This window comes from Physeter macrocephalus, chromosome 17 (genome assembly GCF_002837175.3).
Source record: "Physeter macrocephalus isolate SW-GA chromosome 17, ASM283717v5, whole genome shotgun sequence".
Taxonomy (NCBI): Eukaryota; Metazoa; Chordata; class Mammalia; order Artiodactyla; family Physeteridae; genus Physeter; species Physeter macrocephalus.
The window spans coordinates 37,401,259-37,427,337 of NC_041230.1; the positions used below are offsets into that span (position 1 = coordinate 37,401,259).

The 26,079-nt window shown below is 39.8% G+C and overlaps 2 protein-coding genes across 2 annotated transcripts in view; one reads left to right on the top strand and one right to left on the bottom strand.

Annotated features, from left to right (window-relative positions):
- Positions 1 to 7,522, bottom strand: part of KCTD19 (potassium channel tetramerization domain containing 19) — a 34,197-nt gene extending 26,675 nt beyond the window's left edge. The window contains exons 1-2 of the mRNA XM_007125894.1: positions 7,452 to 7,522; positions 1,539 to 1,835 (exon numbers count right to left, since the gene is read on the bottom strand). Of these exons, the coding sequence (XP_007125956.1) occupies positions 1,539 to 1,835; positions 7,452 to 7,454 (300 nt within the window). The 5' untranslated portion in view covers positions 7,455 to 7,522. The remainder of the gene's footprint in view (positions 1 to 1,538; positions 1,836 to 7,451) is intronic.
- Positions 7,523 to 7,630: 108 nt separating this feature from the next.
- The window catches only part of LRRC36 (leucine rich repeat containing 36), a 50,609-nt gene continuing 32,160 nt past the window's right edge, over positions 7,631 to 26,079 (top strand). Inside the window, exons 1-4 of the mRNA XM_007125895.4 lie at positions 7,631 to 7,700; positions 20,576 to 20,703; positions 23,547 to 23,739; positions 24,532 to 24,628. Coding sequence (XP_007125957.2) covers positions 7,631 to 7,700; positions 20,576 to 20,703; positions 23,547 to 23,739; positions 24,532 to 24,628 — 488 coding nt within the window. The remainder of the gene's footprint in view (positions 7,701 to 20,575; positions 20,704 to 23,546; positions 23,740 to 24,531; positions 24,629 to 26,079) is intronic.

A 26,079-nucleotide genomic window follows, 5' to 3' on the forward strand; every position in this document is an offset into this window, starting at 1 on the left:
TGGTTGGGGAACAAGCCGCGTGGTGCAACGCCCCCCCACCACAAAAAAAATCAGCAGCCATCTTGACATTCCAGGCTGTTTAAGTGATTTGGAAGCCAATTGTAAGCAATTCTAGTACTCAGTTTCTGGGATAGTTGAAAAAATTTTTATTTCGGGTGGGTAACTTTAAAAAAAATAAAAAGAAAAGAATGTACAACAACTTGCACTGGAGTATGTTAAGGATTTTGATTTCCAAATGTATAATACCTTTTAAGAGAAAACACTGATTTTGTAAACAGTGTCCATGAAAACATGCATTATGAAATGTTCTCATTCCCATATGACCCAGATATGCATGGTTTACCTCAATTCTCTTCTTTGAGGTGTTGGAGAGGCATAGTTCGTAGTGCACTGAGCTGCACTGTGGCTTGTCAGTCAGTGCTTGTGAAGACAGAATAAACAACACCTTGTCCAGACAGTAAGATTAACATGGAGCATGGCCAATGGTCCTTCCCAGTCATAATATTTAGTTCTTCCAGGTTAAAAAAATATCATTGTTCAAAAACTAAGAATAAACTAATTAAGATAAACCACAGAAATGATTTCTGTAGTCTGGAGAAAAATTAGGAAAGAAGGTAATGTTCTTCAGTGATACTATGATGGTTTAAAAGTAAAGGTATTTAAAGCTCTTACACCGAGAGAAGAAGTCTTGGAAAACAGAGAAGTGAAGACAAATGAAAGATTCTGCAGTTTGGAGGACGTTTTACTTTGCTGTAAGTGAACATTGTGTACCTAACAGGCACAGTGAGAAGTGATGTCCTTTTTTAAAAAAAAATAATAATAATTAATTAATTAATTTTTGGCTGCATTGGGTCTTCGTTGCTGCACACGGGCTTTCTCTAGTTGCGGCGAGTGGGCTTCTCATTGTGGTGGCTTCTCTTGTTCTGAAGCACGGGCTCTAGGCGCATGGGCTTCAGTAGTTGTGGCACATGGGCTCAGTAGTTGTGGCTCTCGGGTTCTAGAGTGCAGGCTCAGTAGTTGTGGAGCACGGGATTAGTTGCTCCGCGGCATGTGGGATCTTCCCGGACGGAACAGGGATCGAACCCATGTCCCCTGCATTGGCAGGGGGATTCTTAACCACTGGGCCACCAGGGAAGTCCCGAGAAGTAATGTTCTTGACAAATCTTTTAGATTTTAAATCTCAGACACAGTGTATGTAGCAAATCCTACAATTTCTAGTGTTCCACCTTTTAAAATTCAACAACAAAAGAAAGAAGAAGCTTAAGCTAGGATTTCCAAGAGTCAAGAACACCCTTTCAGGCCGTGGAAAGTCCTATCCTGGGTCTGTGGTGGCTGCTGGCATAGATAAGGCAGAGTCAGGATGAAATCCTTTATTCAGAACATGCATTTCTAGTGTACCGTTTATTACCTTATCTCACTGATCACACTTCCTCATTAAGAGGATCATCTCAGCAACGAATATATAAAAGGGCACAACATTTTAGTGATGTAAGGCCTATGTTACTGATCACCACTCCTGGAAGACAAGAGTATCTTACCTGCAGCAAAGGCATCAGCTGCAAACCCAGTGCTTGCTCATAGAGCAAGTTCAGTTCTGCACAACTGGAGAAGGAGAGTTTGGAGGTGTAGAGGTAATAGTGCACATGCCTGAATGTGGAACCATCTCTGTCAATGAACAGCCTCTGGCTTTCCGAAGAGGTCAACACTGAAGCCTCCTTCCATAACAGGGAGTCTGGGAACTGAGCGAGTTTGCTTCTGGGAACCGAGAAATGCCAGCCCCCGATGTTGAAATGAAACAAATCCTCTGCTGACTCATGAGGCATACCAGGCTCCTCCTAAAGGGAAAATGAAAAGAGATCTATGCAATAAAAGGAAATAAAAAGCATCCATATTGGAAAGGAAGAAGTAAAATTATTTCTATTTGTAGATGATGTGATCTTGCATAAAGAAAATCCTGAGGAATCACTATTAAATTGTTAGAAATGAGTTCAAGAAGGTTGAAGGGTACAGATCAATATAAAAAATCAACTGTATTTTTATACACTAGCAATGAACAACACAAAAATGAAATTAAGAAAACAATTCCATTCACAACAGTATCAAAAAGAACAAAGTAATTAGGAATAAATTTAACAAAAGAAGTGCAATACTTGTACTCTGAAAACGTCAAAACATAGTTGAAAGAAAATTTAAAACACCTAAATAAATGGAAAAACATCCCATGTTCACGGATCAGAAGACAATATTGTTATGGTAGCAATACTCTTCAAATTGATCTATTGTACAATTGAACACAATCCCTATGAAAATTCCAACTGCTTTTTTTTCTTTTGCAAAAATTCGCAAGCTGATGTTAAAATTCATATGGAAATACAAGGGACCCAGAATAATCAAAACAATCTTGAAAAAGGAGAATGAAATTTGAGGATTCACACTTCACACTTTCAAAACATACTACAAAAACAAACAAAAAAAACAAAACAAAAACGTACTACAGTAATCTACAGTAATCAAGATGGTGTGCTACTGCATAAGGACAGACATTTGAACAACTGAAACAGAATTAAGAGTCCAGAAATAAACCATTACATTTATGGTTAATTAATTTTGACAAGAGAGCCAAGAAAAGACAATGGGTAAAGAATAGCCTTTTCAAAAAATGGTGCTGGGACAACTGGACATCCACATGCAAAAAAAAAAAAAAAAAAAAAGTTGAGACTGTATGGTACTGGCATAGGGATAGACTTATAAATTAATGTAATAGAATCAAGAGTCCAGAAATAAACCCTTACATTTATGGTGAATTAATTTTTCGACAAGGAAGCCAAGACAATTCAATGGGAGAAATAAATGTGCTTACAACAAATGGTGCTAGGACAACTGGATATCCACCTGCCAAAAAATAAAGTTGGATTCCTACCTCACACCATACAAAAAATTAACACCAAATGGATCATAAACCTAAAAATAAGAGCTAAAGATATAAAACCCTTAGAAGAAAACAAAATCTTCATGACCTTGGATTATGCAATGCCTTCTTAGATAAGATACAAAAAGCAAAAGTGAAATAAATAAACAAACCAATAAATAAATAAAACTTCATCAAAGTAAAAACATTTGTGCTTCAAAAGACATCACCGAGAAAGTAAAAAGACAACCCATATAATGGAACAAATCATCTATCTGATAAAGAATCTGTACTTAGACCATGTAAAAAGAACATTTACTACTCAATAATAGAAAGACAAATAACCAAATTTAAAAGTGGGTTAAGGGGGCTTCCCTGGTGGCACAGTGGTTGCGCGTCCGCCTGCCGATGCAGGGGAAGCGGGTTCGCGCCCCGGTCGGGGAGAATCCCACATGCCGTGGAGCGGCTGGGCCCGTGAGCTATGGCCGCTGAGCCTGCGCGTCCGGAGCCTGTGCTCCGCAATGGGAGAGGCCGCAACAGAGGGAGGCCCGCATACCGCAAAAAAAAAAAATAAATAAAAATAAAATAAAATAAAATAACAGTGGGTTAAGAAGCTAAATAGACATTTCTTCAAAGAAGATTCACAAATGGCCAATAGCACATGAAAACATACTTAGCATCATTAGTCATTAGGGAAATGCAAAGCAAAACTCACAATGAGATACCATTTAACACCCACTAGGATGACCTGAATCACAATAATAGATAATAACAAGTGTTGACAAAGATTGGAGAAATTAGAAATCTCATACACTGCTGATGGGAGTGTAAAATGGTGCAGCTGCTCTGCAGAACAGTTCAGTGGTTCCTCAAAACATTAAAAACAGAGTTCTTACATGGTTCGCAATTCCACTTCCAGATATAAGTGCAAGAGGAATGAAAACCTATGACCAAACAAAATTTGCAGGCAAATTTGCAAGCAAAATTTGCAGGCATTCATAGAAGAATTATTTATAATAGCCCCAAAGTAGAAACAACCAAAATGTCCATCAGCTGATGAACTAGTAAACAAACTGTAGTGTATTCATACAATGCAATGCTATTTGTCAATAAAAAGGAATGAAGTACTGATACATGCTAGAACATAGACGAAACCTTGAAACATTACGCAAAGTGAAAGAAACCAGATGCTAAAGACCACATATTATTCCATCTATATGTAATGTGCAGAATAGGCAAATTTATAGAGAGAGAGAATAGATTAGTGGTTGCCTAGGGCTGGGGAGGTTGGAGGGGAAATGGAAAATGACTAGTAATACGTATGGAATTTCTCTTTGGGATGATGGAAATGTTCTAAAATTGATTGTGGTGATGGCTGCACAGCTCTGTGACCATACTAAAAACCACTGAATAGTACACTTTAAAATAGTAAATTGTACGGTATGCGAATTATATCTTAATAAAGCTCTTTTTGAAAGAGTTATGATGAGGTGCTCCCCACCCCACTGAATAAGTCAGGGCTCTCTTGGAATCATACCTGCAGAGACATTACATTTTTAAGGCCATGGCAGGATGGCTGAATGCTGTGGGTTCCTTTTTATATATACAAAAGCAGCAAAGATCATTAACCTTCCTCAGTTCACTGTTAAAAGTTGAAGATTATCTATTCATAAACAAATTGTCCATTTTGCTTCAAGATGACCTAACTTATCAACACTATAGAAAAGCAGAAAGCCATCAAACATACAATCTGTATCAGACTTTAAAAAAAACACTCAAGGAGCACTACTCTTATAAAAAAATTTAGAGTCGTAAATAGTATGTAACATTTTACCTAAAAAAGAACCATAAAACAATACTGAATTTGTGAAAATAAAGGGAAGCCTCACTAAAATGGAGTCAGGAGGCCAGAAGAGGGAGCCCTCACACACATGCCACTCAAGGTCAATAAAAGATCCAACGGGGGCTTCCCTGGTGGCGCAGTGGCTGGGAGTCCGCCTGCCGATGCAGGGCACACGGGTTCGTGCCCCGGTCCGGGAGGATCCCACATGCCGCGGAGCGGCTGGGCCCGTGAGCCATGGCCGCTGAGCCTGCGCGTCCGGAACCTGTGCTACGTGGGTTCGTGCCCCGGTCCGGGAAGATCCCACATGCCGCGGAGCGGCTGGGCCCATGAGCCATGGCCGCTGAGCCTGCGCGTCCGGAACCTGTGCTTCGCAACGGGAGAGGCCACAGCAGTGACCGCGTACCGCAAAAAAAAAAAAAAAAAAGATCCAACGGAAGAGACATAACTCAAAGCTCCAGCAGGAGGTGATACTACCTTACTATCGGCCAGCAGGAGGAAGAAAGATTTTCTCCTTGCCTGGCACAGCTCAGCCAGTGAGAGACTGTCACAACTCAGCCAATGAAAAGTCACTATACTTCAAACTCCCAGTTTCCTCCAATGGATTTTTTGTTTATAACAGCCCCTTCCAACTTCCCCTTCTCCCTATAAAAGAGTTTCCTCTTTTGCTTTACCAGACTTGCATGTGGTTCACCCTGGTTGCAGTTCTTTAGTGCTCCCAAATAAACCTGTTTTGCTGGTAAAAAATAACTGATTGTTTTAGGTTAACAAATTCTAGGTAAACATTATGCATGCTGAAGTGATTGGGGTGCAATGTACCAATATTTGTAACTTATTTTAAAATTTATCAAAAGATAAGATGAATCGATAGAAGGATGGATAGAGGATATGTGATTAAACAATTACAGCAAAATGTTCATTGTAGAATCTAGGTGGTAGGTATATAGTTTCACCGTAAAATTGTTTCAAACTTTCTAAATGTTTCAAAATTTGTATTAAAATGTTGGTGGGGGGAAAGAATGTTAAAATAAGAGGTGGTTTCTCAAGGCAGGAAAAGCCCACTTCTCCAACAGAAATCTGCATCTCCTATTTTGACAGCTGAGTTAGGAAAATAAATGCATGCAACAAAGAAGGGGGTGGGGTTCTCTTCTCTGATAACAAGCCTTGTTGAAATATTCAGATATAAAGAAGAACAATTATACATGGCCCATTAGAGGCTAGAAAAATTAAAAGGGACATGAAGAGAAAGATTACAAACTGTAATGGTGTCACGACTCAGAAGCAGAGCTGGAAAAGCCGATCTAGTGAGCTAATCTAAGCTTTTAAGTCCTGGCCTTTCTAAACATAGGTAAGGCTGAACATGATAAGCTGAGGGTAACTAAGGACCCCACCTAGACCAGAAAGCATAAATATGCAAGGACTCTTGATTTTGCTTTCTATTCTCCTTAAAGGTGACAGGCTGGTTGAGAGCTCAGTGAAAGTGTCCCAAGTGTGCATATTTTGGGTGCCAAATAAAACCTGCTCCTTGAAGGTGAGTGACAGTTCTGGTCTCAGTTCCTCTTTTCTTATTAAAGATAGGGTATGACAAGAGGTCTTGCCACAGAGTTTGCCTCCTTCTTACAGGTACATGGCCCATCCACAGGTGGGCTCTCAAGAGAAGCCTGCTGGAGGGAGGGTTGGGGTTAAGGATGTGGTTATGCTTTCCAGAGTTTTCTTCCCAAAGACTGCTCAGGAGCTGGTTAGTGCAGAACTACCCCGGCCTGGGAAGAGCCCTCAGTCACAGGCTGGGGGCCTGTAGCACTTGAAGGACAAAAGGCTTCTTGCCAGATTGACTGCAGGAAATGGGGTAGCCCCAGCATAGTCATTCCCACCCCATCCCAAAGGGTATCTCTCTTTTCCACACTGAGCCCTCTCTCCCAGAAGAGCTCCTTCCAAATCAGTTTCTAGAACTAGAACTGCCTCATGCTCTAAAGACAGGACCTCGGGCTTCCCTGGTGGCGCCGTGGTTGAGAATCTGCCTGTCAATGCAGGGGACACGGGTTCGAGCCCTGGTCTGGGAAGATCCCACATGCCGCGGAGCAACTAGGCCCGTGAGCCACAACTACTGAGCCTGCGCGTCTGGAGCCTGTGCTCCGCAACAAGAGAGGCCGCGATAGTGAGAGGCCCGCGCACCGCGATGAAGAGGGGCCCCGGCTTGCCACAACTAGAGAAAGCCCTCTCACAGAAACGAAGACCCAACACAACCAAAAATAAATAAAATTAAAAAAAAAAAAAGACAGGACCGCAACTCCTCAGAGACAACGTTTTATATCTGGAGCTTCCCATCATGCCTCAGAGAGCTGCCCTCCAACCCAATCCTTCAGATCTCCCCACACCCAGCACGGTCACCCTCCCGCCCACCACCTTGCCTCAGAGACAACATCCCCAAGCACTAGAGATATGAAGCCACCCCGTCAGAAGCACACTCCCACCCTTCAGACCTGGCGTCCCCCACACCCTCAGAGCTATAACACTTCAACTCTCAAAGGAGGCACATTCTTCTGACTCCTCAGAACTAGCCCCCAAACCCTTCAAAGCTGGGGCTATATCCACCCCCTGTGTCCCAGAGTTAGGTTCCTAACCCCACAGCCCTAATCCTCCTCCGCATCGCACCCATTCTTTGTTTTAGCGGTTTTGGGGCCCCCGCCAGGGCGGGCTCCATACCATGGTCTAGGGTCCTGAGGCGGGTGGGTAGAAGCGTGACCCGGGCAATAACGGCCCCCGGAAGCGCGGCGGCGCGCGGGGCGGAGCGGGGCCTGGAGGCGCGGGGCGGGGCTTGGAGCGCGCCGGACGGCCTCGCGGGCGGTGACAGGTGAGCGGCGGAGTGGGGCAGGTGGGCGGGAATGGCGGAGCAGTGGGAGCTGGACGAGGAGGGCATCCGCCGCCTGGGGGCGCTGCCCCTGGAGCAACCCGGTAGGGCCAGGCCGGGAGGGCCTGGATCGGGAGCTTGGGGTTAGAGGCTGAGGGGAGAAAACAGGGGGAGGCAGAGGAATCTGAGGTAGATGGCGGGGAACGGCGGCGGAGGAGCGGTCTCTGAGGCGGAGGAGGGGTTACTGAAGCGGAAGGGTTACAGTGAAGTAGAGGTGAAGGAACTGAAGTAACCGGGGAGTCTGGGGCGGAGGGCGAGAAATTGAGGGAGAGAAGCCGAGTCTAAAATGGAGAAGGAGAAACAAGGTTAAGCGGACCCTGAGGCCAGGAACACAGAACTGGACAGTCTGAACTAGTGGAAGGAAAATGAGCCCCAAGAGGGGCATTGGCGGCAGAAGGGAAGCGCTGTGAGAAGGGCTTTTGAGGTCGGGGTGCTATTGAGGAGCCACAAAGGGCGTTAATTTTGGCAGTTTCGGAAACTAACGACCCAGGAGGGCTTTTCCTGGTTGGGGTGAAATGGGAAAGAATGTTCCTTCATCAGCCCCTCTCTTCGTCCAGTCTTCATCTCAAGAACTCGGCGATTCCTTTGATCCATCTGGATGCGTAGCCTCCTTTTGAGACTCAGAAAGGGGTCTGATGTAAAAGGAATAGCAGCTGATCTCTCGAGGTGTTTAGATCAGTGCCTTGACTTCGTCCTAGAGGTAAAACGGGCGGAGTGACTGCTGACCGCACTCTGACCTGGGGTCTGACTCACACAGCTTGCTTTCTAAGTTTTTAAGGAGTAGAAATGTTGGAAAAGTTATCAGCGTTCCTGATTCAACTTTTAGCCTTCCTAAATTCACTGCATCGTAATGGCAGGCCCTGTGTTAAATGCTTTCCCTGCATTATTTAATCCCCATAACAAGCCTGTGAAGCAGATGCTGTTACTGTTCCTATTTTACAGTTGAGGAAAATTGGGTTTAGACTCTTGCCCGAAGCCGCACAGCCGTAAGTAATGCAGCCAGGGTTTATTAAACCAGGACTCTGATTCCAGAGCCTGTGCTCTAACCGTAACAAAGTTACCTTTCTTGCTTCCTCTAGTACTTTTTATTTGTGGGATATGCAATAACTTGGTTTTATTTTATTTAAATTATTTGTTATTTAAAATTTATCAAAATTAATACATGCTGGTAACAGTCAAACACTACATGAGTGAGCAAAGAGGGTATTAATCAGTCCTTCTTCTGGAAATACCCCACCCCACCCCAAAGATAATGGTTTGGTGTGCATATAGATAGATTGACGTCGATATTTCAGGTTTTTCTTTTCCAAACTATTAATACTTTGAGCTCCCCTAATTTACAAGTTACCTAAGAAAAGCTTCGTTGGCTTGACATACTGGTGTACCTTTCTTTTCTTTTTTCCTTTCCTTCTTTCTTTTTAAAAAGTTTATTCAATTTGATTTGGGGGGGGCACATACCCCTTCCATTTTCCAGCTAGAATAATATGTGGCAGGATTTTTTTTTTGCTTGTTAGCTTGTTTTTATTACATGTGAATAACAAAATTGTGCTCATTCTGACAATTCAAACGATACAAAAAATATCTAAAGTAAAAGAATATTCTTCCCTCTCCTTTTCTGTTGCTTATACAAACATACACACATAGATATCCTTTTTTTATTTTTTTAAGGACTAGAGCATATATACAATTCGGCAATTTGCTTTTTTTACTTACCAATAAAACATGGATACTTTTCTTTCCTCCCTTCCATCCTCCCTTCCTTCCTTCTCTCTTTCTTTCTATCCTTCTGCCACGTGGCTTGCACATCTTCGTTCCCCAACCAGGGATTGAACCCAGGCCCTGGGCAGTGAGAGAGCGGAGTCCTAACCCCTGGACGGCCAGGGAATTTCCAAAACATGGATACTTTTCAGTTAAATGAATGTGCTGGTATATGCATTCTAAAATTCTTCTGTATAAAATCACAGTGGTCACATTGGGGGAGAGAGGCTTTTACTTTTATTCTGTACTTTTCTGTACTGTTAGAATTTTCTGGCTGTGTAATAAGCATTACTTTCTTTTTAATATCCAAAGGGATAATCGTGGTGGTACAATTATAGACCTTTTCTGTATGTTTGTTTTCTTTGTTATATTTCTCTGTACTAAAAATTTCTAATAAATATTTATCCTTTGTCATGCAGAAAATTTTCATCTTAAGGTAGTCAAGTTTATTTTTCCTTATGATGTGTGATTTTTGTGTTTTATTTATGAAGTTTTCCCCTACACTGATGTAATAGGGTCCTGCTTTTTTTTTCTAAAAATTCTGCAGCTTTGCTTTTCACATTATGTCTAATCTATCCAGGGGCTTCCCTGGTGGCTCAGTGGTTAAGAATCCGCCTGCCCATGCAGGGGACACGGGCCCAAGCCCTGGTCGGGGAAGATCCCACATGCCGCGGAGCAGCTAAGCCCGTGCGCCACAACTACTGAAGCCCGCGCACCTAGAGCCCATGCTCCACAACAAGAGAAGCCACCACAATGAGAAGCCCGCGCACCGCAGCGAAGTGTAGCCCCCGTTCCCCGCAACTAGAGAAAGCCTGAGTGCAGCAATGAAGACCCATCGCAGCCAAAAAATAAATAAATAAATTAATTAATTAACTATGATCTGTTTCGTTTGATATCTGGAAACAATGGATTCCAGATTTTTAAAAAAATCTAATCTATTTGGAGTTTATTTTTATATATGATATGTGATATAATATAATTGTATTTTTCTATGCTAATAGCCAGTTTTCCCGGAACCTATTTGTAGTGTTATCTCTGCTATATTCCAAGTCACTTTATAAATGTGGGTCTGTTTCTGGGTTTTCTGTTCTGTTCCACTGTTCTGTTTATCTACTCCTGCACCAATATCAGACTTTTGTAATTACCATGGCTTAACAGTAAATCTTTTTTAAAAATTAATTAATTAATTAATTTACTTATTTTTGGCTGCGTTGGGTCTTCGTTGCTGCGCGCGGGCTTTCTCTAGTTATGGCAAGCGGGGGCTACTCTTCATTGAGGTGGCTTCTCTTGTTGCAGAGCAGGGGCTCCAGAGCACAGGCTCAGTAGCTTCGTGGCATGTGGGATCTTCCCCCACCAGGGCTCGATCCCGTGTTCCCTGCATTGCCAGGCAGATTCTTAACCCCTGCACCACCAGGGAAGTCCCTAGAACTCTTTTTTAAAAATCACATATAAAACCCAAAAATACTTAACAGTAATTTCTTAATATTATCAAATATCCAATTAGCTTTCTAATTTCCCCACTGTCCTATACATTTTTTCTTTTTAAAAAATTTTTGGAATCAGGATCTATATAAGGTCTATTGCAATTGGTTGATATTTACCTTAAATCTTATTTGATCTACAGGTTCTTCCCATTATTTTTCTTGTATTTTCTATTGTTTTTGAAGAAACTAGTCATGTCCTGAATAATTTCTTACAATCTGGAATTTTGCTCACTACATTCCTAAGATGTTTAACATTTACCTCTGTTCCTTGTATTTCCTATGAATTGGTAGTTAGATAAGGCTTGATCACATTCAGGTTTGATTTTTTTTTTTTTTTTTTTTGGCTGCGTTGAGTCTTCGTTGCTGTGCACGGGCTTTCTCTAGTTGTGGTGAGGGGAGGCTACTCTTCATTGAGGTGTGCGGGCTTCTCACTGCAGTGGCTTCTCTTGTCGCAGAGCATGGACTCTAGGTACGTAGGCTTCAGTAGTTGCAGCACACGGGCTCAGTTAGTTGTGGCTCGTGGGCTCTAGAGCGCAGGCTCAGTAGTTGTGGTGAAAGGGCTTAGTTGCTCCTCAACATGTGGGATCTTCCAGGACCAGGGATCGAACTCATGTCCCCTGCACTGGCAGGCGGATTCTTAACCACTGTGCAACCAGGGAAGTCCCTGATTTGGGGGGTTTTTTTGCAAGACCACTTCATAAGTGATGGTGTATACTTCCATCAGGAAGTATATAACATCTGGTGTTCTTTTTGTGGTATTATCAGTCATTGACTACGATTGCCTAGGGTCCATTAATTCATTCGGGATTGCAAAATGATAATTTTAAAATTCTTTAATATTTGTTAGCTGTAATACTTATATAAAAAGACATTTCCTCAGGCCAACTATTTGGTTATCCTGAGGCACAGTTTGTATAGGAAAGAAAGGATAAATGCTTGATATTTTTCACCTTATTTACCAGTTTTTAGAAAAATGAGTTGTTTTCTTAGCATCCTCCAAAGGTGACCAATGAGGGTTGTTTTGTTTTCTTAATATAATTATAAACTTATGGATTTAAGAACTTGTCCCAAATTTGGTAGTGGGAGATCTTTCATGTTGATTCCTGAGGCCTTTTTTGTTTAAGTTTTATTTATTTGAAACTCTTTCATCATTATTATAAATAGGCTTTATTAAAGATTATGAATTCAGTTTCCAAGTGAACTATAAATGGTTTTCTATAAGGGGATTACTTGATGTTTTCATGATTAAAGCATGTTTCTGCCCATTGTGGTTATTGTGGCCCATAGAGTAAAATTGGAAGATTATTCTGTTGTTCTTGACATCTATGATGTGCAGTGTTTGATTTGTTCTCTGATTTATTTGTATTCACTCTCTTTATAACCATTGAAACTGAGTGCATAATCTATTAAGACCTGTACTTCATATGAATCATAAAAAAGAATCTGTCCCAATGGCAGTTTATCATTTGATTGATAATTCTAGTTCCCTTTAAAAATGTTAAAATGTCTGCTCTTCAAAATAGACTGCAGTGAAAGGCATGTGAAATGCAGCAGGGCACTGAATGAAATCATAACTGACCTTAGCTTTTGTCCCATTATAACAAGATTCTCAATGTATTAGATCATTGCACAGTACAGAGCTACCAATATGGTGCCCTCAAAGTCGGGAAATTTTTTTTTTGCTTTTTTTTTGAGATATAATTCACATCCTATAAAATTTAAAGTATACAATTCAGTGTCACTTAGTACATTGTACAGCCATCACCACTGTCTAGTTCCAGAACATTTTCATCAACCCAAAAGGAAACCCCATACCCATTAGGCAGTCAGTCCTCATTTCCAGCTCCCCCCAGCCCCTGGCAACCACTAATCTGCTTTTTGTCTCCATGGATTTGCTTGTTCTATATATTTCATGTAAATGGAATCATACAATATGTGGCCTTTTGTGTCTGGCTTCTTTCTCTTAGCATGATAATATTAAGGTTGATCCATATTTTAGCATAAAGGGTATTTCATCCCTTTTTAAAATTATTTATTATTAACAGACTTTGTTTTTAAAAGCAGTTTTAGGTTTACAGAAAAAATGAGCAGAAGGTGCAAAGAGTTCCCATATACTCTTCCCCCATCACACCTCCCCCATATCCCCTCTCAGTTTTCCTATTATTAATATCTTGCATTCACGTGGTACATTTGTTATGGTTGTTGAACCAATAATAATACGTTATTATTAACTAAAGTCGATAGTTTACATTAGGGTTCACTCTTTGTGTTGTACAGTTCTGTGGGTTTTGACAAATGTATAGTCATGTGTCCACCATTACAGTATCAACAGAATAGTTTCACTGCCCTAAAAATCCCCAGTGCTCCACCTATTCATCCGTCCCTCACCACTGAACCCCTGGAAACCACTGACCTTTTTCCTGTTGCCTTTTTCAGAATGTCATATAGTTGTAATCATACAGTATATAACCCCTGGCAACCACTGATTCTTTAAAAAAATTTTTTTAATCTTTTAATTGATGTATAATTGACATATAACATTAACTTAGTTTCAGGCGTACAGAATAATGGTTTGATGTTTGTATACATTGCAAAATGATCACTGCAATAAGTCTAGGTAACATTTGTCATCTTACATAGTAACAAAATTTTTTTTCTTGCAATGACAACTTTTGAAATCTACTCTTAACAACTTTCAAATATGTAATACAGTGTTAGTAACTAGTCATCATACTGTACATCACTGATCTTTTTAGTGTTTCCTTTTTCAGAATGTTATACAGTTGGAATTATATGTGTATAACCTTTACAAACTGACTTCTTTCATTTAGTAATGTGTATTTAAGGCTGCTCCATGTCGTTCCACGGCTTGATCCATAGCTTATTTTATTGCTGAGTAATAGTCCACTATGAAAATGTACCATAGTTTGTTTATCCATTTACTTATTGATGGACATCTTGGTTGCTTCTAAGTTGTGGCAATTATGGATAAAGCTGCCATAAACATTCACATACAGGTTTCTGTGGGGGCATAAACTTTCAAATCTCTGGAGCATAATTGCTAGATCTTATGGTAAAAGCCATGTTTAGCTTTGTAAGAAACTGCCAAACTATCTTCCAAAGTGGCTATACCTTTGCATTCCACTAACAGTGAATGAGAGTTCCTGTTGCCCCCATGCTATGGTCTGAATATTTGTGTCCTCCCCTCCCAATTCATACGTTGAAATTCTAATGCCTAATGTGATGGTACTAAGCGGTAGAGCCTCTGGGAGGTGATTAGGTCATGAGCGCCCTCATAAAACAGATTAATGACCTTATAAAAGAGACCAGAAAATTCCCTTGCCCCCTTCCACCATGTGAGGACACATTGGGAAGTAAGTGGTCTGCAACCTGGAAGAAGGCTTGCACCAGAACCTGACTATGCTGGCACCCTGATCTTGGACTTCCAGTCTCCAGAATTGTGAGAAATAAATGTTTGTTGTTTATAAGCCACCCAGTCTGTAGTATTTTGTTATAGCAGCCCAAACAGACAAAGACACCCCACATCTTCACCAATATTTGGAGTTGTCAGTGTTTTGGATTTTAGCCATTCTAATAAGTGGTATCTTGTAATTTGCAATTTCCTAATGATTTATGATGTTGAGCATCTTTTCATATGTTTGTTTGCCATCTGTATATCTTCTTTGGTGAGGTGTCTGATCAAATCTTTTGACTAATTTTTTTAAAAAATAGTAATACTTTTTTTTTTTTACTTTTTGGTCTTCGTTGCTGCGTTTGGGCTTTCTCTAGTTGTGGCGAGCAGGGGCTACTCTTCGTTGCGGCGAGCAGGGGCTACTCTTCGTTGCGGTGCACGGGCTTCTCATTGCGGTGGCTTCTCCTGTGTGGAGCACGGGCTCTAGGCACATGGACTTCAGTAGTTGTGGCGCATGGGCTTAGCTGCTCCCTGGCATGTGGGATCTTCCCGGACCAGGGCTCGAACCCGTGTCCCCTGCATTGGCGGGTGGATTCTTAACCACTGCGCCAGCAGGGAAGTCCTTGACTAAATTTTTATTATTTTAAAACATTAATTTATTTTATTTTTGGCTGTGTTGGGTCTTCGTTGCTGTGCATGGTTTTTCTCTAGTTGTGGAGAGTGGGAGGTACTCTTCATTGCCGTGCACGGGCTTCTCAGTGAGGTGGTTTCTCTTGTTGTGGAACACGGGCTCTAGGCATGCGGGCTTCAGTAGTTGTGGCTCGCAGGCTCTAGAGCGCAGGCTCAGTAGTTGTGGCGCACGGGCTTAGTTGCTCCGCGGCATGTGGAATCTTCCGGACCACTGCTCGAACCAGTGTCCCCTGCATTTGCAGGAGGATTCTTAACCACTGCGCCACCAGTGAAGTCCTTGACTAAATTTTTAATTGGGTTGTTTTCTTATTTTTGAGCTTTAAGAGTTCTTTGTATATTTTGGATACTAGTCTTTTTTCAGATTTGTGTTTTGCATATATTTTTCCCCACTCTGCGTCTTGTCCTTTCAGTCTCTTAACAGTTTCCCAGTGTCTTTTGCAGAGCAGAAGTTTTAAATTTTAATGAAGTCCCACTTCTCAAGTTTTTCTTTCATGGATCATGCTTTTAGTGTTGTATTAAAAATTTATTGCCGGGACTTCCCTGGCAGTCCAGTGGTTAAGACTCCGTGCTCCCAATGCAGGGGGGGCATGGGTTTGATCCCTGGTCGGGGAACTAAGATCCAAAAAATAATAATAATAAAAAATAAAAATTAACTGCCAAACCCAAAGTCACCTGGATTTTCTCCTTTGTTATCTTTGAGAAGTCTTACAGTTTTGTGTTTTACATTTAGATCCATTTTGAATTAATTTTTATGAAAGTTATAGGTCTGTATCTAGATTTCTTTTATTTTCTTTTTGTATGTGGAAGTCCAGTTGTTCTAGCACCATTTGTTGAAAGGCTATCCTTTTTCCACTGAATTGACTTTGTCAAAGAGCAGTGGACTATACTTGTATAGGTCTATTTCTGGGCTCTCTATTCTATCTGTTGATCTTTTTTTCTCTTCCAACACCACACTGTCTTTATTATTATAGTTCTAAAGTAAGATTTGAAGTCCAGTAGTATTAGTCCTCTGACTTTGTTTTTCTTCTTCAATGTTGTGTTGGCTCTTCTGGGTCTTTTGCCTTTTACATATAAACTTTAGAATCAGTTTGTTGATATCTACAGAATAACTTGCTGGGACATCATTCCTTTTTATGGGCTGAGTAATATTTTGTTGTATGGATATATACCACATTTTGTTTATCCATTCATCTATTGGTGGCCATTTGAGTTGTTTCTACCATTTGACTATTTTGAATAAAGCTGCTATGAACATGGATGTAGACATATCTGTTAGAGTCCTTGATTTCAATTTTTTTGAATGCACATTCAGAAATGGAATTGTTCTACTGTTTATTTGGTTTTTGGATTTTGGGTTTTTTTGCTCTGATCTTCATTTCTGAAATGACCTTTCATGTTATTTTTATTATTTCTTGAATTCTGTCTTCTCCATTTTCAAATCTTCCTTATCTTTCCAGTAATCTTTCTGAATTTTTCTAATTCTAATTTACATTTTTCAGCAATTCTCAAACTTTTTGGTATCAGGATTCCGTTACACTCGTAGATATTATTTAGAACTTCAAAGAGCTTTTATTAATGTGGATTATATCTACTTATATTTACCATATTTGAAATTGAAACAGAAAATTTAAAAATATTTATTTAATTCATTAAAAGGTAACATAACATACCCGTTACGTGTTAATGTATATGTTTTTTAATGTCTTAATTGAAGACATCCAGATTCTCATATCTTCTGTGTTAAATATGTTATGATATGTTGTTTTTGTTGAAATATAGCTATATTTCATATATATATACACACAGTCATACAGATATATAGTTGGAAAAGGGGGGAGTATTTAAATAGCCTTTTCAGTGAATTTTCTTCTTTGATATGACATGAAAACTGAGCAAATGGTAGTTTCTCAAAGTTTAATTGTATGTGGAATCTGAAACCATATCAATGAACTTTTTGTACTCTGTTACATTAAAATCCATTGGTAATCTTGCATTTATTTATTTTTATTTTTAATTTTTAAAATTTTTGGCTGCGTCGGGTCTTAGTTGCAGCACACGGGATCTTTCCTTGTGGCGCGCAGGCTTCTCTCTAGTTGCGATGCACAGACTGCAGAGCGTTTGGCTCCTTAGTTTGTGGCACACGGGCTCTCTAGTTGAGGCACGCGTGCTCGGTAGTTGTGGCGAGGGCCTAGTTGCCCCGTGGCACGTGGGATCCTAGTTCCCCGACCAGGTATCGAACCCGCGTGTCCTGAATTGGAAGGCGGACTCTTAATCACTGGACCACCAGGGAATTCCCCAGGTAATTTTGCATTTAAACAGATCTTTTACCCGTGTATGATTTTTTTTTTTTTTTCGGTACGTGGGCCTCTCACTGTTGTGGCCTCTCCCATTGCGGAGCACAGGCTCCGGACGCACAGGCTCAGCGGCCATGGCTCACGGGCCCAGCCGCTCCGCGGCATGTGGGATCCTCCCGGACCAGGGCACGAGCCCGTGTCCCCTGCATCGGCAGGCGGACTCTCAACCACTGCACCACCAGGGAAGCCCCCGTGTATGATTTTGTAATAACATCAGGCATCCGTCATTTGAAAAATATTAACTCACTGAGTTATGTCTGTCTTCCAAATACTGACAAATTTCATTTTGTAACATTAAAAAATCATGTTTGTTAGTATTTTTTTTTTTTTTCGGTACGTGGGCCTCTCACTGTTGTGGCCTCTCCCATTGCGGAGCACAGGCTCCGGACGCACAGGCTCAGCGGCCATGGCTCACGGGCCCAGCCGCTCCGCGGCATGTGGGATCCTCCCGGACCAGGGCACGAGCCCGTGTCCCCTGCATCGGCAGGCGGACTCTCAACCACTGCACCACCAGGGAAGCCCCCGTGTATGATTTTGTAATAACATCAGGCATCCGTCATTTGAAAAATATTAACTCACTGAGTTATGTCTGTCTTCCAAATACTGACAAATTTCATTTTGTAACATTAAAAAATCATGTTTGTTAGTATCATCACAAATCTCATCAGAGAGATCTTTAGGTTTTGGAATCTATCAAGTTCATGGTGGCAAATACAAGTTTATCAAAATTCTAATTTCAGCTTGGAAGCGCATATGTTATAATTGACAACAGTTGCTGTCACTTGTTTTCCTGAAGTGACAGCCTCACTTTCTTTATTTTCAAGAAAATGTCTGCCAACTATTCAAGTCTGAATAACCATAGTATGTCAGATTTTTCAGGTAGAAATGGTGTTCAAAAAAAAATGGGGGGGGTGTTAGTTAAGCTGGCATCTCAAAATCCACGCAAGTGTTTTCCTTCAGGCATCCACCATACTTCAGTATTAAGCAGAAGTACTTCATGCGTACTTCCCGTTCAGTCACACAATATAGAAAAGATGTACTCAAGCATCAACATTTACTAAAATTAACTTTTTTTTTTTTTTTTTTTTTTTTTTGTGGTACGCGGGCCTCTCACTGTTGTGGCCTCTCCCGCTGCAGAGCACAGGCTCCGGACGCACAGGCTCAGAGGCCATGGCTTACGGGCCCAGCCGCCCCGCGGCATGTGGGATCTTCCCGGACCGGGGCACGAACCCGTGTCCCCTGCATCGGCAGGCGGATTCCCAACCACTGCGCCACCAGGGAAGCCCTAAAATTAACTATTTTTATTGCTTTTTCGAGGTCATTCTTAAGAGAAAGTGGCTTTTTTTTTAACTGCAAGCATACAATGCTGACGAATACAATGACTAAGAATGAAGTTTGATGCCACTGCCTTGACTCATCCTAAGGTCTCAGTAGTTTTTGCTTTTATACCATACGTGCAAATGTCAACACAGCAAAAAGAGCTATTAATGTTCTAATATTATTATGAAAATAATTTTTTAAAATAGTTTTGATTTTGTGGACCCCTGTACATGTCTCAGGGACCTCCAGGGGTCTAGGGACCATGTTTTGAGAACTGTTACATTTTGTTATGACGTCTTTTAGCTTTTGAAATTTGTTTTGAAATACTAAGTTAAAATTTTCATTTGTTTTGGGGATGTATCTTTTTGGAGTGCTTTCATTCTTTAAGGATGCTATTCTGCTCTTGTTTCTTTTTTGTTTTAATAACCTCATATAAAATTTGACTGTAAACCTTTTCTGTGTCTCTTTGTTAAAGTGCATTATGTTTTCTATACTTTTAGATGGGAAGTGTGGGCCAGGATAGCTTTTCTAGTTTCAAGGTTTTGGAGCTCCCTCTTCTGTTGTGTTCACAAAGTACTAAAAATAGGGCTTTAAGCTTCTGGAGAACTGCCATCTCTGCTTCCCTCCATGACTTGTATCTGGACCTTCTCTTTCTTTTGAACCTATTGTCTCTATCCCTTTCAATGTGGATTCTACTCCCACTGATTTCTCTCAGGGATGAGTCTTGCCTTGAAAGGGATCTCCAGTTTCATACTTTTTACAGTTTATAGGTCCTAGACTGCTCCAGACTGCTCCAGCACCTTAAGAGCTTATTTCAATGCAATCCCCTGGCAGTCACCTGCAAATGGGATTCTGCAGAAACTCCTTCCAGTTTTGGTTGCTGTTCTCATTTTGGCCCACCACACTTGCCAGTGAGCTCCTATTGGCAGTTTTGAGATTCTCCTCTTTTCAGTGCTGTTAGAAGTCTAGTTGACATATATGTATGTATGTGTATATATATATATATATTTATATATATATAGTATATATACCCACATACATACATACACACACACACATATATATTCTTTAAAACACAGTCACACACACACAGACACAGAGTCATACTTTTCCCTCACTTAATGTCTTGGAGATCTTTCCATATGAGCATCTACAAATCTACCTCATTCTTTTTAATGACTGCGTAACAATAATTAACATGTATATAGCACCATGTGTCAGGCACTATTCTAATTTTGTATACATACACATTTATATGTATATATCTTTATATACACACGTATACATATTCATTTAATCCCTACAACATCTTGTGAGGTAAGTACTGTTATTATCTCCGTTTTACAGATAAGGAAACCGATGCACAGAGAAGTTAAGTGACTTGTACAAGGTCACAGATCTAGTACATTGTCCATTGTATCAATGAACTGCTGCTTAGGCCATCTAGTTCTACTCTTCTCCTGATGGGCTCTTTGACAGTTTTCTTTTTCTCCTTTTCCTCCCTCCCTCCCTCCCTTCGTTCCTTCCTCCTAAAACTTTCCTGTGATTGACATCCTTCTGGTCTACATTATATATCCTGGCAAAATGCTGTGAGTATTATCTATAGGGCTAAATCCTCTCAGTGGAATTGCTGAATTTGTTTGTTTGTTTTGAGAACTTTTGGAGACTTTTACTACATCCTTCAGGATAATTAGAGAATTCAAGGGTTCTGTAAAACCAAGGCTTGGCGTCACTGCGTAAGGCCATATTGATGCTTTTAAAAGGGTGATCTGATCTTCTTATGAGCCTTGAATATAGGATCTTTCACAGATGAGATGGGGAGGAAGGAAGGCCTGTTTTCAGTGACTCTGCTCTTTATCCAAGCAGAGATCATAATATATCTACTGATGATCTCTTTTCAGAACTGGTGGAGTCTCTTTCATTGCAGGGATCTTACGCTGGAAAAATCCATTCCATTGGTGATGCCTTCAGAAATTTTAAAAGTCTCCGATCCTTAGATTTATCAAGAAATTTGATCACTAGCCTGAAGGTAAGTTCTATATTCTATGACCAGTCAGTTTATTTTTTTGATGGGAAGATATAAAAGATAGATAATATCAGCCTGGGGAATATAGCATCTTCCTTTTAAATGTTTCCAAACTAAATTTTACTATTCACTGTAAAATTCTTTTATGTTTGACATTTTTTTATTATAAAATATTGGGAAAAAATTCCTTTTATACTGAGAGAAAACTATATTAAACTATCACTGCCTAGGGCAATAGTACAATTTTTAATGTGTGTTAAAAAATTATGAGGAGCACTGTTAAAAGTACAGATTCTTGGGAATTCCCTGGTGGTCCATTAATTAGGACTCTGTGCTTTCACTGCTGAGGGCGCGGGTTCAATCCCTGGTCAGGGAACTAAGATTCTACAAGCCATGCGGCATGGCCAAAAAAATAATAATAATAATAAATATAATAATAATAATAATAATAATAATAAAAGTACAGAGTCTTAGTCCCTATTCCGAGAGAGACTCTAAGTTAATAAATCTGTGGTGGGTCCAGGACATTTCCAGGGGATTCTGATGTTGTTGGTGCATGGCCTAAGTTGCTACTGTGAGTTTTTTCTAGGAGGGGGAGGAAATGATGGTCTTGAAAACAAAAATTTCCACGCCAGGAGATGGTGGTGCAGAGGGCAGTTTAGGAAAGTAGGTGGAAGCATGCTTAAGCAGAAAGTGTGAGGATTAGCAAACACACAGAAAGAGCTCTACAAATATAAACGCCCACACACACAGAGATGGAAGTTTTATTTTCTTTGCATAGACCCAAAAATGGTATTTCTTCCACTGTTCCCTTTTTGCCCAGCTATGGGGCTGTCTTGATAAAGCCCTTCTGTGTAAGACTGAAGGTGAAAGACTTACAGATTCTATCCAGGATTGGTTAATGATCTGGATTATTCTTCCAGTTTTGCATTTCTTAGCGGAAACTTGTTCAACAACACAAACTAGACCCAATCTCAAGGTCTAAAACTAAGGGTCCCGAAAGAAGAAATCCAAGCTAGATCAAATTTCCAACTAGGATTCTAAAAGCAGAAATTCCAAGTTGAACTATGTCTTTAGACTCTTTGATAACAGCCCTTTGTACTTGGCCCACAAATTTCAGAAACTATTAGTACAGAGTTATTTAGGTCTCCTCTTCTCATATGTATTTTTATCTGATTGTTCTTTTCAGACTAAAAAAAATTTGAGTGAACATTGTTGTTATTTGCTTTTGTACTCTCTTTTGTTCCACTTCTGTAAATTGGCTGAAGACTGTTCTGAAGATTAATCAAATTAGCATGTGTAATCAAATATTACATATATGAGACTCCTGTAGTGTTTGGCATATAAGAAGCACTTTAGTTTTACAAATTTTTTTGCATCTCTGATTTATCTGCATGTATTCATCTCTAGCAGCTCTGAATCATTTTGCTTAATTTTCCCAGGGGAGAAATGTTTTGTGTTTAGTTCTAGTGTAGCGTTGGGGAATACATGAATTTATGCCAACTGGGAAACATGAGAGGAGGGTAAGAATTGTTTCCTTGACTTTTACAATGAGACATTAAAAGATTACTTGAGCTGGGACATCAGACACATTTAAAGACAGTCCTAATGGTGTACTGCCCTGAGAGTGAGGCCAAAAGCACTGATAAATATTCCCAACCATTGACCCTTTCACAATGTAGAAGTTAGTGGAACTGAAAAAAGCCAGAAAGAAATGCATCCAACTGTAAACAGTGTTCTATTCAGAAATGTTTTGAATATATCTTTGAGTTTTCTAAACTTCCTGCAATTATAAAAAGGTTAATTTTAAATGAGAGGAGAATAAAAACATTATTTTATAAATACATGATGGAAAATAATTTTACCTTTCTGAAATAACTCTCAATGACAGAGTTCCTTTTATGGTAACCACTTTTACTACTAACAGTATGTGATTATACACATATGTACATGTTTTGAAATATTGTCCTGAAATTTAATGTTGGGCACAAGCACCTAACTAGCCAAATACATGAAAATTAAATAATTATTTTCGATAGCAGGTTTTAGCAAAGGAGAAAAATTGTGGCTTTTCTTCTCCAGTGTCCCAGTTCTGATTGTACTGTTGCTAGAGAAGTGGGGGGAGGGGGCGGGGTTGCTAAGTCCACAGAAATAGAACAGAAGAAGATAGAACGTTTCTACCGAGGAGAACTGACTGATTGGAGGATGGGGAGCTTGTGGGGTGGCAGTAACTCTGAAGGGGGAAACAAGGACAAAAGGGGCTTTTGACTGGTCCAGGAGGGAAGACTTGGAGATCGCATTGTTTTGTTTTGCCATATAGTCCATTCACCCTAAAAGTGAGGTCTTGAGATATAAGAACATATACATACACACTTAATTTTTTTCCCTGCCGTTCTCCCCAGAACCATCTCTCTTTTGCCTTCCTCCCTCCCTCCCTCTTTTAAATTGAGGTGCTCCTGGAGAGTGGAGAGTGGAGAGTGGTTATAGCAAGGGTGAGAGAAATGCAAAAGTGACTTGGCCTGGCTACCACTGAGAAGGATTGGATTGGGAGAGTGGTGGGGGGCAACAGAAGTAGAGAACTGACCGCAGATATATGGATGTCAGAGCTTATAAAGGAGGAAATGTATGATATCTATGAATTATTTAATGTATAGCACATCCAGTGCCCATGGGCTGCAGCATTCTTATTCTCAGGCAACTAAATGGGAATTTCAACCCTGCCTTTCTCATGGGTGTCTCAGGTAACTATTTAAGGATGGAAAGTAATAGTTGTATTTCCATCTTTATCTGTGAGATTCCTAGTGCTTCCCAATGTACAGTTTCACAATGTAGTCTTTTCCTTGCAGGGCATCCAGTATTTATGTTCACTCCAAGATCTGAATTTATATTATAACAACATTCCTTCATTAGTGGAGGTGTCCCGCCTACAGCCTTTACCCTTCCTCAAAGAACTAGATTTGAGACTCAATCCTGTTGTCAGGAAAGATACAGATTATAGGCTCTTTGCTGTGTACACGCTACAAACTCTGGAGAAACTGGGTGAGACCCTCCTCCCCTGTTCTTTGCCCCAGAATCTCACTTTAAACCAGCTGCCTCCTAACCTTTTGGATGTTGGCCCAGAGTATGCACTGGCAGGATATATTTGTTTATTAGTCAATATTTATGTAACTCTTTTGTTTTGGCAGGATGTATGACGAGTCCTTTTATTGTTTATTGAATGACAATCTATGATTTTATCAGTTACTTCCAGCTTTAGTTTTCTTCAGTTGATGGTTTCACCACCACTTCCTCCCCAACAAAAAGTTTCCAGGTTGAGATTTATTTTTCCAGTTGCCCCAACTTTGTAACTGAATTAGCAATAGAAAACGAGTACAACAACTCTTTGGGGCTTAGTTGTCAAGGAACAATAAATATTCCTTCAAATGAGTTAGTCTGTATTTCTTTATAATTTTATTGTTGAGTATACATTTCTTATTGATATAAACTTCTATGTTACATGCCCCTGGGAAAGTTATTATAGAGGAACTAAGAAAAGTCTTTCAGAAATGGTGTAACTTTCAGCCTTAAGATTAGGCCACTTGGATTCTTTGCTGCCCAAGCTGTACTTTGCTGCAGAGGTAGTTACACTTATGTAGCAGTTGTTGCTATGGTGTCCCTGTAGTCTCCCTGAGTTACTAGTGCTCCAGTGACAACATAATAGCATTATTCTGTGACCCATCTCTAACAAAAGATGAGACTGATCTTTAGTTTTTACTCTGTGAATATGCTTTTCTGACCCATTACTGTTTACTCCGAAAAGAAACATGCTCAGACCACGGTTTTTGCCTCTAGATGACCGAGCCGTACGAGAAAGTGAGAGAAAGGCTGCCAAGCTGCATTTTAGTCAGTTGGGTAACAATGAAAATTTTCTTTTAGAGGTGGAAAAAAGGTAAGAAAATTTTTTACAAAAATTTTTTTTGTTTGGTTCTAGACAGAGAATAGTGAATTCCTGCTTAACTTTCTTCATTTTGCAGCAGAAATCTCTACAAGTTGTAAGAATCCTCAGATCAGAAATGAAAGTATCTATGCAACATTTTGAGATTTATCTGGGGTGAGAATCTGGCCCTCAGTGGAACATTTCTGCGTTCTTGAACTATTGGGTCTTCTTTGGATATAATGGTTGTACATTCTCTAAAGCTGTTCAAAGTTTATAGATAGGGATATTAGGGGATTACTTATCATCCCCATAAATGTATACCAACCTTTTCTTGGTAGAGTTATAAATCAGTACATGGTCTTTTCCCATTGAATTAGGAGGATTATGTTACCACGGGCAGGGTCGTTAGAGAGAAATTTGTTAAAGAATGATAAGGGAAGCATTTCTGTACAAAACCAAAAGTCAATGGACCTTTAAGCTCTAAAGTATCTGAATGGTAGATTTTTTTCTATTTCTTATTACCAAAATTCTATCAAAGTAAGATACCATATCTTCTACCCCAAAACTCATGCTTTTAAAAAAAAGTTGCTTTATTATTTTTGAAAAATAGAAGTTTATTATAAACAATTTAAATAATACAGAAGTACAGGGAAAAAAAGTCAAAATCACCCCATATTTTGCTACCAAGTTAACTACTAGTAATGTTTGGTATACATCCTTCCAGACATCTGTGTACCTATATACACATGTAGATGTATCTATTAGTACTTTGTTCTGATGGTAAAAGCAATGTGGGTTTATTGTTGAGAATATGGAAAGTAGAGAAAAAAACAAGGAATAAGCCACTCATAATCCCACTACCCAGAAATAAATACTAATTATATTATGGTAAATATCCTTTTAGTCTTAGGTATATGTATGTGTGTGTGTGTGTGTGTGTGTGTGTGTATGTTTATATATTATAACAATATATAACATTATATATTATATAATCAATATATAAATATAAAATAATAAATATATTACATTTATTTTATAGTAATTTTCTTCCTATACATACCATTTTTAATTTGATAAAATATGAAAGTATCCACACAACATTAAATATTCTTCCCCAGAATGTTTTTTATTTGTTTACTTCTTTATTGTCTTTCCCCTCCACTAGACCATAAGCTCCATGAGAACAAAGACCTTGCTTGTCTTGTTTACTGCAGTATCCCTAGTGCCTAGAACAATGTCAGGCCCATATAAGGTGCTAAGGAGTAATTTGTTGAATGATGAATGAAAGAAGTCAGTGCCTTTTGGCCTGGGATCTTGCTCTTTTCCACTGACTTTGCCTGTCTCTTCTCTGATCCATTATATATTTTATAATGTAATCCTCAGAGAGCAGCCTTAATTCCCTATTTTTTTAAGCTCCCTTTTTTTTTTAAAGTCAAGTTTATTGAGGTTAATTTACATAGACT